The sequence below is a fragment of the Lithobates pipiens genome, unplaced genomic scaffold, assembly GCF_037356315.1.
Source record: "Lithobates pipiens isolate NorthernLeopardFrog02 unplaced genomic scaffold, aLitPip1_a1.2 Scaffold_22, whole genome shotgun sequence".
NCBI classification, from domain to species: domain Eukaryota; kingdom Metazoa; phylum Chordata; class Amphibia; order Anura; family Ranidae; genus Lithobates; species Lithobates pipiens.
In genome coordinates, this window is record NW_027507784.1 from 178,707,495 (window position 1) to 178,729,330 (window position 21,836).

The 21,836-nt window shown below is 45.4% G+C and overlaps 1 protein-coding gene across 1 annotated transcript in view; it reads left to right on the forward strand.

Annotated features, from left to right (window-relative positions):
- Window positions 1-2,001, forward strand: part of LOC143924388 (growth/differentiation factor 8-like) — a 58,636-nt gene extending 56,635 nt beyond the window's left edge. The window contains exon 3 of the mRNA XM_077448680.1: window positions 214-2,001. Within this exon, the coding sequence (XP_077304806.1) occupies window positions 214-594 (381 nt within the window). The 3' untranslated portion in view covers window positions 595-2,001. The remainder of the gene's footprint in view (window positions 1-213) is intronic.
- The last annotated feature ends 19,835 nt before the right edge of the window (window positions 2,002-21,836 follow it).

Genomic DNA, 21,836 nt, shown 5'->3' on the forward strand with positions numbered 1-21,836 from the left:
CATGTGCAGTGTTTCCTGACCAGCTGTGCCTATTGCTTGGAGTTGGTCTTTAAGAAGAGCAACATAAATAGTTCATGTTTGATTAAATATTGAACAAGTATTTATTCTTTCTGTGTAAAGTGTGCATATACTGTATGTGTGCCTATATCTTAGTATATCTGTAGCAATCATGGGTTACAGCATTTGATTAATATGGCCCTCTTTTTCCATCAGGATCCATTTTTGGAGGTCAAGGTCATAGATATTCCGAAAAGATTGAGAAGAAACGTTGGAAATGACTGTAATGAGCATTCACCTGAAACAATGTGCTGTCGATATCCATTAACAGTAGAGTTTGAGGCTATTGGCTGGGATTGGGTGATTGCACCAAAAAGATATAAAGCAAACTATTGTTCTGGAGAATGTGGTATTGAATATCTGCAAAAGTATCCCCATAGTCATGTTGTTAACCAGGCAAACCCTAAAGGGCCCACTGGGCCATGCTGTTCCCCAGCTAAAATGTCTTCTATTAATATGCTTTATTTTAATGATGATGCAGAAGTAATTCAAGGAAAAATTCCAGCTATGGTAGTAGATCGTTGTGGGTGCATGTGACCATTCCTTTATGGCATCCTCTAATGTATGGATTTTCATGGAAAGCTACTATCGGAGACAGTAATAATATGCGTAGATTATTTCTATAGCTTCCAAATTTATGTCTGAGCCTTTGTGAGCCAATTCTAAGTCTCACTAAATACAAATAGGAAATCATAAACTGTAAGTTAAACACATGATTCCTTTTAGAAACATTACACATTTTCAATTAAAGCGTATCTAAACCCAAGGACAAGAAATGTATTTATTGCGATTTATTAACCATTAGATGTTGTTGCTGCATTCATTTCTTTCCTATGGCTCTTTTTCCCTCTTTCTTTAACTAGTGATCCTGGCAGTAAAATACTTTCTGTCCTACAGAGACAATGTTTTATATTGTATCTATGGATAGAAAGCATTGTCATCCTAGGACAGGAGGTGTGATTGGATTACAGAATTCATCATACTCAACTCTTCTCCATAACACAGGTAATGTTCTGCAGTCCATAGAGAGAGCTCAAGTGGAGCTGATAATAATGTCTGAGATATCAACTAACTATAGGAAGTTAGATGTCCACTGGATTTGTGAAAGGTTTTTTTTTTTTTTTGCACCTATGGCACAGATATAACAAAGCATTTTCAATCCAATATTTAACAGACCAAAAGGTAGCAAATAAGAAAAATTAATTGTTAGGGGTTATATACACTTTAATATCTGTTTTTTAGTTCACAAATAAAATATTGTTCTATATGTGTATTGTCATTGTCTTCAGAATATGGCATATATTAAATATCTTAACAAAACTTGAACAGGATAAAACAGCATACAAATTCCATGTATAATTCTCAATTCTGTTTTTTTCAGTTTTATTTCCTTTTTTGGTATGTTTTATGATTGTGGGACATTAATTCGTATATATTTTGAAATGATTATGAACTGACTCCAGGCATTTGTGTACAAAGTATGGGGTGTATTATGCTTTAATATTGCATTTAGATACAGTCTTGGATACATAATGCTCATTTCTAATCCCTTCATCAATTTGCACTTCTATTTTCTAATTCCTCATCCAAGTATGTGAAAGTCGTACTGTTAAAAATGCTCTGCTTTTTTACTCCCATTGTACTCTCATTGTACGTATGTGTTCTGTATTATAATATTTTCTGATTTATATGTTGTGTTTATCTGTAATTCAAAGCAGGGTTGTATATACATCCTTCCTATTCACAATTAAGTAATGTTAATAACAAAGAAATCATAATTAAACTGTATTTATGGGTGAAAACAAAATCTTAATAATAGAAAGTCGTTATTTGCTATGCAACTGTGTAATTCATTATTCAAACTTACCATGTCCAGATCAGTATGAACAAACAAATCCTGCACTTGTAAAAAATATTTACATTAAAAAAGCTTCATTTATTTTAAAAAAATGCATTCTTGTGAAATCTCTCTTTTTTTTTTTATTGTTCATTGAAAGCAACAATACAAGGATAGTTGGTAAATAGGCAGGCGCAACAGAGCAGAGTCCCCTGTAGATATATACCTCTCAACCAAACCAGTATTTCTAAGGAAAGGTTACATCATTTATCGCCCGGGAGTAGGTCCTGTGCACAATCCGGGCTCGTTGGAAAGAAAGAAGAGAGAACATGGGGGCGGGGGGGAATAGTTGAGGAAGTATTGTGAGGGGAAAAGGGCAGTTTTTATTATATCTGCCTAGTGGGAGCAGACTTCAAACTTTTTTTTATATTTGGCAGAAAATTTTAATTGGATCCAGTAAAACCATGTTTTGCAGAAGCAATCCTCTTGCCTTCTGAGGGCCATGGTAGGTTCTTCTATATCTATGATATTATCTATCTTTCTTATCCACTGACTATTAGTAGGAGCCAGGGGAGAGTTCTAATTAGCAGGTATGCAAATACCGGCTGCATTAAGAAGATGACTAAAGAAGGTGGATATTTTTGGCCTTGAGAGAGTACTGAGATTTAGTAAGCATGCCAGAGTCATCAGTAAAGGAAGAGACTTGTAAGTTCTGGGGGCAAACACCATGTGGTCCATCAATGAAACCATGAGGGATTTATGATAAGGTTGTAAGTTTTATAGATGGTCTTAAGAGCAGTAAATATAAGCGAATGGTCCCTAACAGATAAGTGGGTTAGACTCGGCAGCTAAAGGAGTGCTTGAAGAGGTAAGAAGAACATAGATTGAAATATTGAATGAAACCCAATCCAGTAACCTGGATAAATGAACTGCCTGAGGGTATAATATTGGATCAGGTACCCTATACCACCAATGCGCTCCGAGAAACTAAGAGTGTTGATTTAAAGAACTGGTGACTACATGGATGGGGGAATGATTTTGTTTGAGAGGAATAACGTGTTGCCCGGTCTCCTCCAAACCTGTCCAATTGCAATTCTGCCCACTTTTTTATATGTCGATTTTTATTCTAGGGGAGCAATTTGCCCACAGATACAGGGTGAACTTCCTCTTGACCATATGTAAAAAAGTTGGTGGAATTGCAACTAAACAAGTTCGGAGGAGACGGGGCAACACATTAATTTTTCGGATACTATTCGTATCAAATCCAATGATTCCTTCATCTATGTAGTCACCAGTTCTTTAAATCTTTATGAATGACTCAAAGAAAGAGGAGATATTTTTCTTTGAAACCCTGTGCAAAAAAGACAGTGTGAGGAAGATCCCTTACACACATAATGTTTATTTCCACTCCCATTTTATCTAAGTTCAAATGGATATGTCTAATAAGAAGGGGTTCAAGAGTCAAAAAAAAAAGAAAAAAAGGAGCAATAGGGGCCACCATGATATGTTAACTAGAGCAAAATGTGGGGAGAGCGTTATGATAATCCACTTACATATTACTACCAACCCCAGTATGGGACAGCATACAATATACAGTATGTTTCAAGAACCCCCAATTAACCCTGTCAAAAATTCACAGTTATGAATTAGGTTAAGAGTCCTAAAGGTGTTGTCTCCCCAGCCTCTCTACTAGGCATAAATTCAACTTGATCAAGGCGCATGATTCAGGATATCCATGGCATGAGGCAAGTAGAAGATATTAAGGTCTGTATGGAATAAGGAGATGGGCCAATAATTAGCACACAGTAATGGGTCTTTGTATGGCTTTGGAACAATGAAGAAATCTGACATTTTAACCTTTAAATATTTGCCTAAAATGTGTATATATTTTGCTGTTCCTTCCATTCATACACTTTGCAATGTTTAGGGCTAAAACACATTTTTATGCTGTGCTGTGTTGTGGTAATGTGTAAATTAATGCATTAAAAATTTGCAGTGACATTCATTTTAAGCTCACTATGTAAACATAGCTCCAACGCACATACATTGCAATAAACCGCAAGACACAGTAATACACTACTGTACATTGTGGTGTACTGTATTGTCAATTTTTTTTATTTTGGACAGTTGGTGCTTTATTTATTTGAATGGATCACCCTAATGCAAGGCATGTTAATGCACACAAACCATCAGGAGTGTTTTATTTTCCTTTCCTTTGTAGAACTATCCAATTAACCTAATCCGAGACAATGATCAAGTGCATCTTTTCAAAGTAGAGCACTATAACCGTCGTTGGTGCATTCCAATGTTGATGTCTATCAGGATTCAGGAACTAAATTTAAACATACTGTCACGCAAAGGGGCAATCAAAGAAAAAAAATGATTTTTGTAGTTACCTATAAAACACATTTCCTGGAGTACATCACGGGACACAGAGTGGGTTATAAATCATGACTATCTGGGTTATGCACCACCTATAGGTGAATGGACACTGGCAGACCAAACAGACAGGAAGTTCTATATAAACCCTCCCATACAGGATGTACCTCAGTTTTGTAGCAAGCAATGAACCCCCAAAACAGAGGAAACGCATGAGAACCAGATGAACTACTTTCATTCCAGTGTATTAATAGATAGCAACCTTGAGAATATTTAGGCTGTGGACAAACCCAATCCCTGGGCCTAGCACAGGAAATAATTGGTCCACTGAAAATGTAAGAACCTTCAATGAAGAAAGGAAAAATTGGGACATGTAAGAGACATCCAGGGCCCTTTGGCTAAAATAAAGTCTGCAACATATGCCATTATTCCCTCTCCCTTGTCTAATACTCAGGGGAGATTCACATGCACTGAACAGATGCAACTGACACTACAGGGTTGGGTTTCCAGGTGTAACCATCTTAGAAAAAAACCTAACCCTATAACATCACCCTGTAACTTGGAAGGTTGGAAACTGCAAACTTTTCTTCTATTGGAACAGCACATCACTCCTTGCGACAGAAGGAACTCAAGACCCTGCAACATCCTCAATCTCTCTGAAATGACAGTACCTCTTCATTGACAAGTACTCTAAGGGACCCATGTTCTGACTTAGGAGACCAGGACCTAACACAGAAACTGGCCCTGTGGCCTTGCTCTAGACCAGGGGTCTCAAACTGGTGGCCCTCCAGATGTTGCGAAACTACAAGTCCCATCATGCCATTGCTTTTGGGAGTCTTGCTCTTAACTGTCAGCCTTGCAATGCCTCATGGGACTTGTAGTTTTTCAACAGCTGGAGGGCCACCAGTTTGAGACCTCTGCTCTAGAGGCTAAATCCTGTGAGCAGAGTAGAAGAAACAGGAACCCTACATGATTTGTGATTACTTCCTACCCAGTGGCAGAAAAGAAACTCCCCTAGAATTCTCTAGATACACTTATTGAACTGAGCTTAGTAGATGTTTGTCATAAACAAAAAAAAAATCTGCTAGTAGATACTTGCAGGGTAGAACCCTTAGCCAAAAATGTTTACAAAAATATGTGCTAAGTATAAAATGTTCTAGATTAAATGCTTTAAGGCAGTGGTGATCAACCCTATCCTCAGGGCCCACTAACAGGCCAGGTTTTATGTGTTACCTTGGGGAGAAGCAGACTAGAATACTGCAATCATTGAGCAGCAAATGATATCACCTGTGATGTATTTCAGTTATCTTGCAAGCCTGGCCTGTTAGTGGGCCCTGAGGACAGGGTTGATGACCACTGCTTTAAGGCATCCCCAGCCAAGAAAACAGGAGCCTGAGGTTTTGCACAGAGCAGTCCTGATCCTCCTCTTCTCCGGTCCCTCTTTGGTGCTCCTGGCCCACCCCTCCTGTTAAGTGCCCCCACAGCAAGCAGCTTGCTATGGGGGCACCTGAGCCACAGTTCCCTATGTCCAATCAGACACGGACCCGTGGCCCGCCCTGACCCCTTTCTCTCCTCATTGGCTGACTGACTTTGACAGTAGTGGGAGCCAATGGCGCCGCACTGCTGTCATAGCCAATGAGGGGGGGAATCTTGGGCAGCTGAGACACTCCTACAACATTGCTAGATAGAGATGGGCTTGAGTAAGTATTAGGGGGGCTAAGGGGGGCTGTTGCACACAGAAGGCTTTTTATCTTAATACACATACACCACTGCCCCCTAAAAGTATAAAAGCAAAACACAGGCAGCTAAACAAGAATGCACAACAGGTACCAGCATGCTACCTGGTCCCTCACCAATCTCCCCACAAGATCTGTCTGTACAAGATAAAGATCTAATCTTCACCCATCAAGATGGGCAATGTATGGCCAGACCCTGAGGGACATGATCCCCCTTTTCCTGGGGTCCACCAACCTTGACCTGTACAGCACCCTGCCAGAAAACGCCTTGGTCTGTCATACTGCTTAGATGTCCATGCACGTAGGGTCCAGTGCCCAAAGGTCGCATTGCAGGAGATCCCCACATTCATCGATTTCCATCATAGTGGGGCCGGGTACCATACAGCTTAGTATCATAGCTGTAGGAATAGATCCAGATAATACCAATCTTCGGATCCCTGCTGGAACCATTTGAGAATCTGAAACTTTACGTTTTGTGCAGAGAGCTATACAGTGACCATCATCCTTTAGACAGGTGAAGAAAACTGATGTACGTCCTTCATGGGAGGGGTTATATTGGGGAGGACTTCCTGCCTGTTTGGTCTGCCAGTAGGGATGGCCGAACGGTTCACCCGGCGGTCGTTTCGCGGCGAATTTCGGCTGTTCGCCGTCCGCCCGATCGGCGGACTATTGCCGCCGTTCGCCCGGCGGACTTCCGTGTTTACTGTGTAAAAGAAATTTGACCTATGATGACACATCCATCATGGGGTACAGGACAGCCAATTGAGACATTACAGCACATGGACACTTGGACATTCCCCCTAACTTATAAATAGACCCGATCTGGCGGCCATTTTACATTCTTTCTTCTGTCACTATAGGGAGAGGTTGCTGTGTGGAGCAGGGAAAGACTTCAGTGACCCAAATCGCTATCTATTAGGTCCACAAAAGTTCTTTTCAGGACTGGTATCATGGTATAGGTGTTAGGTGTAGTTCAGGATATAGGTTTGAGGCACTGCTATTCAAGTCATTGCTGCAGCAGCCTGAGTGTCTTTTGTCAGTGTAGAGAAAGGGACAGGACGCTGTGTGCTGCAGGGACAGTCAGTTTAATCATTAGCTGTTACTATTAGGTCCACAAAAGTGCTATTCAAGTTATTGTTCCAGCAGCCTCTGTTTTGTCAGTTTAAATAGGGACAGGCAGGAAGCTGTGTGTGAGGCAGTGAGGGACAGTCAGTTTAATCAGTAGTTGTTACTATTAGGTCCACAAAGGTTCTTTTCAGGACTGGTATGGTAATAGGCTTGTACACGTATAATATTCTTTCTTCCAAATATAGAAAGAATATTATACTTGACTGCTGCCCTTCTGCTGCAGTAGTCCTTTATGAGTATAGGGACTGAGGTAGAGTCTGCTAATCATTCACAACCTACTTGTTCCACAAAGGTCCTTATAAGGACTGGTAAGGTCTAGGGTGCTACAGTACATAGGGTTGAGTGAGGTACAGTCTGCTATTCCTTAAGGACTGGTATAGGTCCACAATACATAGGGTTGAGGTGCACTACTGCTGAGTCTGACTGCTGCCCTATACTGCAGCAGTCCTTTATCAGTATAGGGACTGAGGTAGAGTCTGCTAATCATTCACAACCTACTTGTTCCACAAAGGTCCTTATAAGGACTGGTAAGGTCTAGGGTGCTACAGTACATAGGGTTGAGTGAGGTACAGTCTGCTATTCCTTAAGGACTGGTATAGGTCCACAATACATAGGGTTGAGGTACACTACTGCTGACTGCTGCCCTATACTTCAGCAGTCCTTTATCAGTGTAGGGACTGAGGTAGAGTCTGCTAATCATTCACAACCTACTTGTTCCACAAAGGTCCTTATAAGGACTGGTAAGGTCTAGGGTTCTACAGTACATAGGGTTGAGTGAGGTACAGTCTGCTATTCCTTAAGGATTGGTATAGGTCCACAATACTTAGGGTTGAGGTGCACTACTGCTGAGTCTGACTGCTGCCCTATACTGCAGCAGTCCTTTATCAGTATAGGGACTGAGGTAGAGTCTGCTAATCATTCACAACCTACTTGTTCCACAAAGGTCCTTATAAGGACTGGTAAGGTCTAGGGTGCTACAGTACATATGGTTGAGTGAGGTACAGTCTGCTATTCCTTAAGGACTGGTATAGGTCCACAATACATAGGGTTGAGGTGTACTACTGCTGAGTCTGACTGCTGCCCTATACTGCAGCAGTCCTTTATCAGTATAGGGACTGAGGTACAGTCTGCTAATCATTCACAACCTACTTGTTCCACAAAGGTCCTTATAAGGACTAGTAAGGTCTAGGGTGCTACAGTACATAGGGTTGAGTGAGGTACAGTCTGCTATTCCTTAAGGACTGGTATAGGTCCACAATACATAGGGTTGAGGTGCACTAGCGCTGAGTCTGACTGCTGCCCTATACTGCAGCAGTCCTTTATCAGTATAGGGACTGAGAGTTTTGTCACAAGGTCATTTAAAAAATGACATGCAGAGGAAGAGGCAGGCCCTTCCGCAGGGGTGGTAGGGGTAGGGCAGGAGCAACAGGCTTGAGCCAAAGTGGGAAGTTGCAGAAGGTGCGTTCAATTACTTTAAAGGACGCACCAGACTTGGTTGAGTGTCTCACTCAGCCTTACTCTTCTGCACCCTCCTCATCCTCTCGATCTGCACCCTCTTCTTCACTCTCTGCTATGTGCACCCCCAAAGACACTACCACCAACAACACCACCACCACCACATACCTTCCGCTTGAGTCACAGGAATTATTTTCCGATCCATATCAAGACATTTCTGATGCGCAGCCACTCTTGTTATTGGATCAGGAAGAGGAGGTAGCAACAACCACTACTCAGCAGTCTGACGACAGTACCCAGATTAGCCCAAGGAGGAGGTTGGTCCCCGGTGTTGCTGCCTACTCCGAGATCTCTACTTATAGCAGTGGGGAAGGTGACGTTGATGATGACATGTCTAGTGATGTCACGTGGGTGCCCACAAGAGAGGAAGAGGAGGGGAGTTCAGAGGGAGATATGGACCAGCAGATAGGGAGGAGAAGCAGGAATAACTTACATTGCACAGGAGGGACAAAGCAGACTGCAAATGTATCAGGAGCGAGTCATCGACCATGTACGGTCAAATCTGGCGCTCCCAGGACACCGGGAAAAAGGCTCCGCAGTGTGGGCTTTTTTTAACGTGTCTGCTGCTGACAATAGCGTTGCCATCTGCAATCTTTGCAGTCAACGCATTAGTCGCGGTAAGCCCAACACGCACCTAGGGAAGACCGCCTTAAGGAGGCACATGAGCAGCCATCACCGAGCCCAGTGGGAGCAACGGAACACACAAAGCCACACTCCAGGCTCTCACCGTCCAGCCTCGTCTTCTACTTCTCCTTCTCCTCTCTCCTCACAATTGTCCTCCACTCCACCTTCCATCACGCCAAGCTCACGTTTTTCTGCAAAAAGGCAGGCTTCCGTGGGCCTAATGTTCGAGCGTAAAAAAATGATGACGCCAGATAACCCTCTTGCCCAACGGTTGATGGCTGGCTTGTCAGAACTGATAGCCCACCAACTACTGCCATATAAACTGGTGGACTCGGAGGCCTTTCGAAAATTTGTGGCCATTGGAACACCACAATGGAAGGTCCCAGGAAGGAAGTATTTCTCAGAGAAGGGCATCCCAGAGCTATATGGCCATGTTCAGCGGCAAGTGAATGTATCTCTGGCACACAGTGTCGGTGCCAAGATACATCTGACCACAGACACGTGGTCTAGCAAACACGGGCAGGGAAGGTATATCACTTTTACTGCCCACTGGGTGAACCTTCTGACAGCCGTCAAGCATGTAACCCGTGGCACCCGTGTAGATTTGGTTTTACCGCCACGGATTGCATGCAGGCCTGGCTCTTCTTCTCCTCCTCCTCCTACTCCATCCTCCTCCCTCTCCTCCTCGGCTGACTCCTCCTTTTCCGCTGCTAGCGTCTCTTCCGCTGCTCCGCCCAAGCTCCCCAGAACCTATTCAACATGCCAGGTGAGACGTTGCCATGCTGTGCTGCGTCTGTTGTGCCTGGAAGCCAAGAGCCACACTGGCCCAGCACTCCTTTCAGCTTTGCGTTCACAGGCAGATCAGTGGCTAACACCGCTCAATTTGACAGTTGGTAAAGTGGTGTGTGACAACGGTGCCAATCTGCTTTGCCCAGGGGTGTCCAAACTTTTTTCAAAGTGGGCCGGATTTGATGAAGTGAACATGCCTGAGGGCCGACCATTTTGCCTGACATTCTTTGAACCATTGAAAATTCGGTCTAAGTGTGTCCATCCGAGCACTAATACACAGCCCAACAAGAATTCTCTTGCCTTTGTTGCACTCTTTCCCAACACACAGGCGAATGCTCTGCACTTTAGGGGGCACCGTTAATTCTTAATGGTACTCACACATTGGAAAATGTAGGGTGCTTTTGGTGCAGTGCAATAAAAAAAAAAACACATACAGACACATGTGCACACACACACACACACACACACATGCACACACACACACATGTGCACGCACACACACACATGTGCACACACACACACATACAGACACATGTGCACACACACACACATACAGACACATGTGCACACACACACATACAGACACATGTGCACACACACAGACACATGTGCACACACACACATACAGACACATGTGCACACACACAGACACATGTGCACACACACACATACAGACACATGTGCACACACACACATACAGACACATGTGCGCACACACATACAGACACATGTGCACACACACACATACAGACACATGTGCACACACACACATACAGACACATGTGCACACACACATACAGACACATGTGCGCACACACAGACACATGTGCACACACACACATACAGACACATGTGCGCACACACACACAGACACATGTGCACACACACACACAGGCACATGTGCACACACACACACACACAAAGACACATGTGCATACACACACACACAGACACATGTGCACACACACAGACACATGTGCACACACACAGACACATGTGCACACACACACATACAGACACATGTGCGCACACACATACAGACATGTGCGCACACACATACAGACATGTGCGCACACACATACAGACACATGTGCGCACACACATACAGACACATGTGCGCACACACACACATACAGACACATGTGCACACACACATACAGACACATGTGCACACACACACATACAGACACATGTGCACACACACACATACAGACACATGTGCACACACACAGACAGACACATGTGCACACACACAGACACATGTGCACACACACACACATACAGATACATGTGCGCACACACACATACAGACACATGTGCGCACACACACACAGACACATGTGCACACACACACATACAGACACATGTGCACACACACACATACAGACACATGTGCACACACACATACAGACACATGTGCACACACACATACAGACACATGTGCACTCACACAGACACATGTGCACTCACACAGACACATGTTCACTCACACAGACACATGTGCACACACACACATACAGACACATGTGCACATACAGACACACATACAGACATACATGCACACAAATACAGACACATGCATACACATACATACATACACACACATGAATAAAGGCCTTTTTAACACGAATCTAGCTTATAGTACAGTACCTTTGCAGCTTCCTCATTCAGCCGGGTACTGCACTGTAGGGGGAAGCAGAGAGCACAGCACAATCCTCTGCACTTTACTTTCACTTTTGAAGCTCACGGAGCTTCTCACAGTGCCGGGATCGGCTGATCTGACAGCCCTGCTCCCATGGCACAATAAATTGAGAAAGAGCAGGCGGGCCGTAACTGGCCCGCGGGCCGGACTTTGGACATGCCTGGCTTAGCCCATTGAAACAGGGCAAAATCACGCACGTGCCATGCATGGCACACCGCTTATACTTGGTCGTGCAGGGATTCGTTGTCAAATACCCTGGGGTCCAGGACATCTTGCGGCAGGCAAGGAAAATCTCGGCCCATTTCAGAAGATCTTACACGTCCATGGCTCGCCTTGCTGACATTCAGCGGCGACACAATCTGCCGGTCAGACGTCTTATTTGCGATTGCCCGATGCGATGGAACTCAACCTTCTATATGCTTGAAAGGCTGCTCCAGCAGAAACGTGCAGTTAACGTCTACCTGTATGAACTCTGCGGCAGAACAGGTTCTGGGGAGCTGTTTTTTTTTTCACCGCGCCAGTGGTTGCTCATGTGCGACGCATGCAGACTTCTGCGGCCATTTGAGCAGATCACCAAACTGGTCAGTCGCAGCCATGGCGCCATCAGTGACATGGTACCTTATGCCTTCTTTATGGAGCGTGCATTGCGTCGTGTCATTGATCATGCTGTGGAGGAGCAGGAGCGGGAAGATGAGGAAGTCGCAATGCTGGATGAATTCCCAGGGGGGGCTACTCTATCTGAGACAAGTGAACAACAGGAGTCTGAAGAGGAGTCAGAGGAGGATGGTGCCGGGGCAGATGGGGAGGAGCAAGAAGAGCATGCTTTAAACCTTTCTGGGATCCCTGTTGTTGTGCGTGGATGGGGAGAGGAGAATGAAGAAGACGACATTATCCTGGATGATGAGCAGGAGCCAGGCCACCGCTTCCAGTTTAGTGCAAATGGGGGCCTTCATGCTCCAGTGTTTTAATAGGGACCCCCGTATAAAAAGCATAAGGGTAAAGGACCAGTACTGGGTGGCAACGTACTTAGACCCCCGGTACAAACACAAAATGGCAGAAATGTTACCGCCGTCACAGAGCACTTCCAGGCCTTGCTTCGAGAAATGCTGCATTCTGATTTTGCGTGCGCTGGCAGAGGAGCAATTCCCACTCCCAGAGAAGGAGTTGCGGGTACCAATCCAACAGCGCCTGCAAGAAGAGGCCGGTTTGAAGATGTGTTGGTGACTTCGGATATGAGGTCATTCTTTCAGCCGACCCATCGACAGGTGTCATCCGGATCCAGCATCAGGGAACGCCTAGACCGTCAGGTGTCCGACCACATCGGGTTAACGGCCGATGTGGACGCTCTGAGGAGTGATGAACCCCTGGACTACTGGGTGGGCAGGCTTGACCTCTGGCCAGAGCTTGCCCAATTTGCAATCGAACTGTTGGCTTGCCCCTCGTCCAGAGTCCTGTCCGAAAGGACATTCAGCGCAGCAGGGGGGATCGTGACCGATAAGCGTACTCGCCTAGCTCAGATAGTGTTAACTACCTCACATTTCTAAAAATGAACGAGGCATGGATCTGGGAGGAATTCAACACATGTGACCAGTAGACCATGTATATGTCTATTAACGATTTTTTTAATCGAGCACACAGACCTTCTTTCTTCATTTGGCTCACTTCCTTGTCCAAAAAAAGCACACCGTACTATATGCCCGTACCCTCCTGTTTGAAGAGGTTGAGCGGTGTCATATTTCTACTGGGGCTGCTTATTATGAGGGGCTCCCACCATCCCTGTGCTGTGCTGACTTCCTCCTGGGGCTGCTTATTATGAGGGGCTCCCACCATCCCTGTGCTGTGCTGACTTCCTCCTGGGGCTTTACCTCTGCTGTGCATATTATAAGGGGCTCCCACCATCCCTGTGCTATGCTCATTATGAGGGGCTCCCACCATCCCTGTGCTGTGCTGACTTCCTCCTGGGGCTGCTTATTATGAGGGGCTCCCACCATCCCTGTGCTATGCTGACATCCTCCTTGGGCTGCTTATTATGAGGGGCTCCCACCATCCCTGTGCTATGCTGACATCCTCCTGGGGCTGCTTATTATGAGGGGCTCCCACCATCCCTGTGCTATGCTGACATCCTCCTGGGGCTGCTTATTATGAGGGGCTCTCACCATCCCTGTGCTGTGCTGACTTCCTCCTGGGGCTGTACTTCTGCTGTGCATATTATGAGGGGCTCCCACCATCCCTGTGCTATGCTCATTATGAGGGGCTCCCACCATCCCTGTGCTATGCTGACTTCCTCCTGGGGCTGCTTACGGTGCAGGTGTCAGTGCTGTATATCACGGTGCTGGTGTCAGTGCTTTAAGTCACGCTGCTGATGTCAGTGCTCTCTATCACGGTGCTGGTGTCAGGAAGGGCATGCCAGCACCCAAGATGGCTGCCAAAGAAGACGACCTGTTACCTCTTCCTGTCAGGAAGGGCATGCCAGCACCCAAGATGGCTGCAGAAGAAGATAACCTATTACCTCTGCCCCTGTCAGGATGCCATTTGACTACGGAAGAATGCCAGCGCAGACGCCAGCTAAATCTTTGCCTGTACTGTGGAGGATCAGGACATTATGTGAGGTCTTGCCCAGTCAAAATCCGTAAGTGCCTCTCAGTTACATCCGCTTCTCCTCCATCTCTACCCAATAACTCTGCTCATCTTGCTCTTTCCATTTTGTTGCAGCTCCCAGGAGGAGTTATCCAGACTCCCGCTATAATTGACTCTGGAGCTTGCAGCTGTTTCATAGATTTAGCTTTTGCTGCCAAACATCACATTCCTCTACTACCCAAGGCTCAGAGACTTTCTGTACATCTGGCAGACGGATCCACCATTAAATCTGGATTGGTTACTCATGAAACCATCCCGTTATCCACCACCATTGCCAAGAACCATCAAGAGCTTCTACGCCTAGATGCCATTGCCTCCCCTCTGTTCCCAATCATTCTGGGTATGCCTTGGTTAAAAGCTCATAACCCTCACATTAACTGGGTTACGGAAGAAATCAAGTTTCTTTCCCCCTATTGCCGTCAGCATTGCTGGCAAGAGAATCATCAGAACCTGCTGTGCATTGATGTGGAGTCCGAAGCTCGCCAAGTTGTTCCAGTGGCATACCACGACTTTTTGGACGTTTTCAGCAAAAAGGGGGCAGAAACCCTTCCTCCCCACAGGGCCTATGACTGTCCAATTGAGCTCCTCCCTGGGGTTGAAGTTCCTTTTGGCAGGATTTTTCCTCTATCTGAATCTGAACTTGTTGCTTTGAAAGACTACATTGATGAGAACCTTAAAAAGGGGTTCATTCGCCCTTCCACATCTCCTGCTGGAGCGGAGATCTTCTTTGTAGAAAAAAAGGACCACTCATTACGCCCCTGTGTGGACTACCGTGAACTTAACAAGATCACTGTAAAAAAATGTTACTGTCACGTACCTAATAGTTGAGCCTGGAATGCAGGGAGCGGCCCCTCGTATCCCCTGGCTAATGAACCCCTGGAGATGGAGACAGGTATTCAAAAGTTCAGGGGGCACAAGTGCCTGGCAGGTAGAACTGGTCCGGATAAGCAGCTGGGCACCGACAGCAAGTTGGTAGGGCTGATGGTACTTGACTGTAGCAGGCAGGCACAAGTGCGGAGACTGGCTGGTAGGTGGGCGTCAGGAAATACTGGAACCCCAACAGGTAAACAGGAACAGCGGAGTCGGGTACAGGCCGGGTCAGCAGGAATCGATCAGCAAGGTACAAGAGGATGAGGCAGAGACGTGGTCGGACAAGCAGAGGTCGTAGGCAGGCAGCAACGGATCAGGGTCAAAGAACAAGCCGGGTGCCAAGGATCAAGGTAACAGGTACTGGTACAGAAAGCAAGGTCACGGACACGCTGTAGACTGGACAGCACGGATGGAAGGGAGCCAGTGACTTAAGAAGACCTTAGGGCGCCAAGCGGACGTACGACGGGTCAGCGCGCCCCCGCGAGTAGACGTGCTCCCGTTCGTGACCCACGAGCGTGTGCGCGCTCGTTCGTGTTGACGCGAGTGCGTTCGTTAGCTTTAGCGCGCGTCAAAGGGAAACGACGGGCTCTCCACGACAGGTTTCTACGGGTAAGTCTCCTGTGTATGGCCGAAACGTCCGAGTGATCGTGACAGTTACCCTCTTCCACTTGTGCCTGAACTATTCCAGCGACTCGGTACGGTCACTATTTTCGCAAAATTGGATCTTCGGGGTGCTTATAACCTGGTTCGCATACGAGAGGGGGATGAATGGAAGACGGCGTTCCGCACACGGTTTGGGCATTTCGAATACCTCGTAATGCCCTTTGGACTTTGCAATGCTCCCGCTACTTTTCAGCAGTTCATCAATGATGTCTTCCGAGATTTCCTGGATCTTTTTGTTGCCGTTTATCTTGATGATATACTAATCTTCTCTCCCTCTCTAGATCACCACCGTAGTCACGTCAAAAATGTATTGAGTCGCCTTCGACAACACGGACTGTATGCAAAACCAGAGAAATGCGTATTTGAACGCCAAAGCATCCAATTCCTGGGTTTAATCATTTCCACTGAAGGCATCCAGATGGATCCCCAGAAGGTTACAGCCATCCTGGATTGGCCTGCCCCCATTGATAGGAAGGGTGTCCAACGTTTCATGGGGTTTGCAAATTTTTATCGAAAATTCATCAGAAATTTTTCTGCAATCATATCCCCCATTACAAGTTTAACCAAGCAAGGTACAAGATTCTCTTGGTCTCCAGAAGCTCAGAAAGCTTTTGACACCCTAAAAAGACTTTTCACATCTGCAGCTGTCCTGAAACACCCTGATCCAGCCCTGCTCTATGTCTTGGAAGTAGATGCCTCAGAAACAGCGGTCGGAGCAATATTATCTCAGAGGCAGGGAGCTAAGGCTCTACTGCATCCAGTTGCTTTTTTTTCCCGCAAGCTGTCAAATGCTGAAAGGAACTACGACGTCGGGGACTGTGAACTTTTGGCCATCAAAGCCGCTCTGGAGGAATGGAGGTACCTGCTAGAAGGGACTGCACATCCAATCTTGATCTATATAGATCATAAGAACCTCGAGTATTTAAGAACAGCAAAAAGATTGAAACCCCGACAAGCCAGGTGGGCACTATTCTTTTCTAGATTTCATTTCCACTTAACATTCAGACCCGGATCGAAGAATACAAAACCCGATGCGCTATCACGCATGTTCAGCAAACCTATAGAAATCTCATCTCCCGATACCATTCTATCCCCTGGGAACTTCATGTTGCTTCAAGGAGAGTTAATAAAACAAATTAAACAAACTCTAGTAAGGAACCCTTCACCAGCTGGGGTCTCTCTACTGGCAAAGAATGGGCTACTTTGGCACGAAGACAAGGTCTTTGTGCCGGAAGACCTCCCATTCTGGGGCGATGCCATGATCATGTGCTGGCAGGTCACTTTGGCATTGGCAAGACAACTGAATTAGTACGGACATTTTAGTGGCCGGGGGTGGAGAAAGATTGTAGGAAATATGTAGAATCTTGTACCACTTGCATCCGCAATAAAACCAGCAGATCCAGAGCCTGGGGTCTTCTAAAACCCTTACCAGTTCCCAGTAGACCTTGGAAGATGATCTCAATAGATTTTATTGTAGAACTCCCCCCATCTGATGGCCACAACACCATTTTTGTAGTTGTCGATAGGCTGTCTAAGATGGCACACTTCCTGCCCATGAAGGGCACACCATCTGCTCGAGAAACAACTCAAACCTTTGTCAAGGAGATCGTAAGGCTTCACGGGATTCCGGCCAATATTGTGTCCGACCGTGGGGTGCAGTTTACATCCAGATTCTGGAGAGCCTTATGTGATTCGCTCGGGATTGAACTTTCATTTTCTTCTGCATATCACCCACAAACGAATGGGCAAACAGAGAGGACTAATCAGACCCTCGAACAGTACCTGCGATGTTTCTCCTCATTTTCTCAAGACGATTGGGCTTCTCTGTTTCCCCTGGCCGAGTTTTCTTATAACAATTCAGTACACTCTGCTACAAAGCAATTTCCATTTTTTGCAAACTACGGTTTCCACCCTTCTTTTTTGTCTAATACAATTCCAGATTCCCCTGTACCAGCTGTTTCCGAAACTATAAATTTCTTCAACGCCAATAACAAACTGCTACAGGAAACAATGGCCAAGACACAGGCATACAATAAGGAAGTTTTTGACAGGAAAAGAAGAGGAGAATTGATCTTGAACCCTGGTAACCAAGTGTGGCTAGCAACTACTAATTTGAAACTGGCCTGTCCCTCGAAGAAACTGGGCCCTAAATTTATAGGACCCTTTCCGGTGAAGAGACGGATCAATGAGGTTGCGTATGAATTAGAGTTACCTGAGTCATTTAGAATCCACCCTGTGTTCCACATAACTTTGTTGAAACCTGTCATTCCTGACGCCTTTCCAGGATGAAGTTCCGGTCTGCCTGAACCTGTAATTATTGATGGGGAGGAAGAGTTTGAGGTAGAAACCATCTTAGACTGCAGGAAGAGAAGAAATCAGATCCAGTTCCAGATAAAATGGAAAGGGTATGGGCCAGAGGACAACTCCTGGGAACCCGAAGGTAATATCCATGCCCAAGATTTGGTTCAGGCTTTCAAGAACTCCCATCCTGACAAGTGGGCCAAGTTGAGCATCCGGTGGCTGCCCTTTGGGGAGGGGCAGTGTCAGGAAGGGCATGCCAGCACCCAAGATGGCTGCCAAAGAAGACGACCTGTTACCTCTTCCTGTCAGGAAGGGCATGCCAGCACCCAAGATGGCTGCAGAAGAAGATAACCTATTACCTCTGCCCCTGTCAGGATGCCATTGGTGTGCACGCACCATGTGACAGCTTTGTCCGCCCAAACAGGCTATTTAAACTCAGCCAGTTTCCAGGCTCAGTGCTGTCTGCTCTACAGAGTTCCCTGTGCAACCTGCAATTAGCTAACTGACTTCTGTTCCTGTTGTGACCCGGCTTGCTTCCTGACGTTCCTGTTTCCTGCCTGCATCCGACCCTGGCTTGTCCCCCACTCCACACCTGCCTGCTCCTTCTGCTACTCCGCTGCCAGCCTGTTGACGACCCGGCCTGTAATCTGATTCAACTTCTGCTTCACCCCCTGTTCCTGACGTGCCCGTTGTGTATGAACCGGCCTGCCTGTACTTTCCTTCTCTTCAGCCTTGAGGGTGCCACCATCCCTTCTGCTGCATCTGCACTCCTGCCTGTGGGGATCAGTTGTCTACTTGTTCCAGCTACCTGCCTATCACTGCTCTGGGAGTTCTACAGACACCTCTACAGCCGGCCGAGTGCTCCGATCCAGCTCCAGGTTCAGCGATCCCACCAGGCACTCGTGCGACTCTGCATTTCGGTGCTTCCTGTCAGCTCTATCAGGGGCTCCAAGTCAGAGTTGCAAGAGAGGCCGTCCTCTGCATATCAGGCTCCATCACCAGGTACGTGACAGCTGGTGTCAGTGCTGTATATCACGGTGCTGGTGTCAGTGCTTTATCTCACGCTGCTGATGTCAGTGCTCTCTATCACGGTGCTGCTGTCAGTGCTGTATATCACGGTGCTGGTGTTAGTGCTTTATGTCACGCTGCTGATGTCAGTGCTCTCTATCATGGTGCTGGTGTCAGATGGCTCTATCACGGTGCAGGTGTCATTGCTGTATGTCACGCTGCTGGTGATCATCTCCTGCACCCTCTTCTTTGCCTACCCTGACCTTCCCTCTCCTCCATTGCCTTCATGCGCTCCACAGCTCTGAATTGTCACAACAATTTCACATATAAAAAAAGAATGCTTGTAGTTGTCGATCCCAGATTCACCTCATACATGTGTTATGTCATTGGCCATGTGGTGGGACTATGTTTGCACAGCTAGTAATTATTTTGTGGCTGCAAATTTGACCTGTAGGTTTGCAAAGTTCGCCTCCCATTGAAGTCAATGGTGCCCGCCGCGAACGTTACGGTTCGCGAACTATCGACCGTGTTCGCGGTCCGCGTTTGCGAAACGTCACATCGGAAGTTTGTCCATCACTATCTGCCAGTGTCCATTCACCTATAGGTATAGGTATATACCCCAGGTAGTCATGATTTATAGCCTGCTATGTGTACCATGATTTACGAAAAATAAATTACATTTAATTCCTAGATACTGGATAGTTAAGACATTTAGCAGCAATACCTTCAGCTCCTAACCTGCAAACCTACCATAGCACTAACTGGGTGATCTAGCTCTCCATGCCACATTTTTAACATATTTTATATTATGAAAAATGTTACATCATGGATTGGCAAGAAGTATAAGAGCCCAGTAAATTACTCAGCTCACTAGAACCCATCTACATACATCCTGATGCACTTAACACTGTTTGTTGTCAACTGTTGTGGCCCAAGTCTGCAATGAATACATATAGAAGCCATTCTTTTGGTAAACATATAGCGGCAGTGGTAAAACACTACTATATTTAAATTGCCAGGGCATGCCTAATATTAATTACGCATGGTAGTCAAACTTTGCAGCTCCTGATCCCAGAGAAACCAATGGTATGCATAAGGTGAGCACACCTATATGCTGACATAGTGGTGTCTGTAGGTAAATTTATTACATAAAGTCCAGGATTTTACCATTGTTCAAGGGGATGTTGAGCTTCTTTACACAGAAAATGTAGATTCCTTAAATGTATCTAAGTGCTTCTACATTTTTTATACAGTTCACCCATTTATTTGATTATAAATGGTTTACTGTTGTCCATAGCAGAGATAAATGATTTTCTAGACCAGCCTGCCAGGAGTCATCTTGTTCAACTAAGATGAAGAATTGTTTTCAATTTACTTTTCTACAGATAAAAAGACAACCTGCTCTGTGCTACAACTTTGTTCATAGTGGATTTTTGGGAGATTTCATACACTGATTTTTGTTTAAGCAATGGCAGTCTATTTCCACCTATGTTGTACATCTAAATGATTAGTTTCTTATTTGGATTCTGGCTCTGAGTTTAACAACACTACCTAGTATCTAGAATATGTTAAAATCATAGTTTTATGAGAACTCTAAAATCAAAGGCTTTACACAGGGAAACAGATGAATAAAAGAACAATAATGATGAGATTCTTATCAAAATCGTATGTATACGAGTATATGAAATTACAGTTTTTAGTTGCAGCTGGCATTAGGTATGCACCAATTTTGTTTTGCTGCCTGACACAGTATTGAAGATGTGGTTAGATAGTGTTGATCAAACTGGATAAACATGCAAAATTAAAAACCTTACACAATAAAAACGAAAGTTCATGGGGTTTATGTAAGCACTTTGCAAAAATATAATTCAGAAACATAATAGGAAAATACAACTCTTTTCTTAAAGTTCCAAAAATAGAACTTAGACTTTAGGAAGATAACCTCTCCCCCTCCTTCCCTGCAATCTTCTGGGACACATCACAGGTCCCAGAAGATTGCCTGGCCATTCACGAGATGCAGCGTGGCTCGCCTGTGCGCAGTGTGCGCCTGGCCACAGCCGTGTGCCCACAGTTAGAATGCCGGTGCTGCGGAGAGGTGGGGGAGAGGTGAGGGAGAGGAGGGAGGCTTCTTTCACCCGCATCACTGGATGTGGGACAGGTGAGTGTCTGATTATTAAAAGTCAGCAGCTACACTTTTTGTAGCTGCTAACTTTTAAATGGGTGGAACTCCGCTTTAACAATATTAGGAGGCAACAAGCTTTTTCTCCTACATATATATTTTATGTTATAACTTTTTTTTCACATTTCAAGTTTTATTGAAACCCTCTGGAAAGTACAATTTTGTATAGAAAAAAGAAGAAGAAAAACAACAAAATGTAGCCACATCACATAGAGGTAACAACTTTTCAAAGGAAATGGAGTTTATCAGCAAAAGTACACAGTAATTTTTTTCAGAATACTGCATATTATACTGGCATATAAATGCAAAGGTTAGGAATGACGGTGTTAGAAACCATGAATCAGACTGAGACAGAAGTACACTTAAATCACACTTGTTTAATAATAATAAAAAAAAAGGTAAACAGAGTAA